Raw genomic sequence first — 1462 nt, 5'->3', positions numbered from 1 at the left:
AGATGAAGACGGCCGCAACCGAAGAGCAGCAACCTCCAGCGCGAGGCACTCCCGGGCAAGGAACTGCCGGGCAAGGCACTCCCGGGCAAGGAGCTGCCGGGCAAGGCACTCCCGGGCAAGGAACTGCCGGGCAAGGAACTGCCGGGCAAGGAACTTCCAAGCAAGGAACTTCCAAGCAAGGAACTTCCAAGCAAGGAACTTCCAAGCAAGGAACTCCCGGGCAAGGAGGTCACGGACAGGAAGGTCTAAGACAAGGCCGGACCTCTGGAGCGGCGCTGACTGTTTTCAGCGTCTCTTCCTCGAGTGACGCCTCTTCGTCGAGTGAGGGTCCGGAGGCGACCAGTCATTCCCCTCTGCTGGCCTCGGTGCAGGCGTCGATTCAAGTACCGGCCCAGGCGCCAGTTCCGTCTACTGCGCCTCCTTTGCCAGTGATGACCCCGGAGGAAGAGAATCATATCCGAGAGCGGGAGCGGACGGCTATTTGGGATGCGAAATTGGAGTTGTTGGCGACCCGGGACGCTGTCATTGTGGATCCTCGTAATTGGTTTTCTCACTTTTGGTTTGACACTCATCATGTCGAGGCTTTTCTGAGGGCGGATCCGAATGAGTCTCACTATGTCATAGCGGCACTGTGCAATGACCCTAATCTCAGGGTAACTTGCATCACCCAAAATGTTGACAATCTACACCGCAAGGCGGGAATAGATCCAGACAAACTAGTGGAGATACATGGACGTATAGGATACTACAGATGCCTTGGTGAAGACTGTACGTATAAATCATACAAATATCTAGAAGCTCAGGACCTCGAATTCTTTTCAGATCAGGAAGAGGAAGCTTATTACTATCAAGTAGAGCAACTACTAGAACGTGATTACAGTCTGAAGAAAATTAAAAACATTTGTCAGAGATTATACGCCATGGACAAACATGTTGTCGGCATCAAAAAGCTGCCATGCTGTCCGGAATGTAGAACACCCGTCATCCCTTTGGTATGACATCACTCGCACACACACGCACACGCGTGTTATAAACCACACCCGTGTTATAAACCACACCCGTGTTATAAACCACACGCGTGTTATAAACCACGCGCACCACACATCTACAACTAACACCCAAAACATCTTCACGCTATAGACCCTATTGTTTGATGAAAGCTACACCACTCATGAAGAATTCGGGTTTGAGAAGGCATTAAAATGGATCGATGAGAGTGAAGTATTGGTTTTCTGTGGTACTTCATTCAGCGTCTATTTCACTGAGCACGCGACAGAATTAGCAAGACAACAAAAGAAAGAAGTCTTCAATGTAATTCTACTGGCCGGGACTGCCACTCGGGACTGGGGGGAAGGACGTGGCGGAATACCCGGGAATGGGGAACGAGGAACCAGGGAAGCACGACCACTGAGGAGGGGGGGGGGGAGGGGGGAACGACGACTGGATGGGGACGACGACCGGA

At 51.8% G+C, this 1462-nt stretch overlaps 1 protein-coding gene across 1 annotated transcript; it reads left to right on the top strand.

Moving 5' to 3' along the window:
* Nucleotides 1-431: 431 nt before the first annotated feature.
* Nucleotides 432-998, top strand: GNI_128500 (Sir2 family regulator; the record flags this gene model as incomplete). Its single annotated transcript, XM_011133779.1, has 1 exon — nucleotides 432-998. One exon carries the CDS (start codon nucleotides 432-434, stop codon nucleotides 996-998), a length of 567 nt encoding a protein of 188 aa, XP_011132081.1.
* Between the last annotated feature and the right edge of the window lie 464 nt (nucleotides 999-1462).

This window comes from Gregarina niphandrodes, assembly GCF_000223845.1.
Source record: "Gregarina niphandrodes unplaced genomic scaffold scaffold00032, whole genome shotgun sequence".
Lineage (NCBI taxonomy): Eukaryota > Apicomplexa > Conoidasida > Eugregarinorida > Gregarinidae > Gregarina > Gregarina niphandrodes.
The sequence above is the reverse complement of the archived record's forward strand: the minus strand, read 5'-3'. Positions and strand labels throughout refer to the sequence as shown.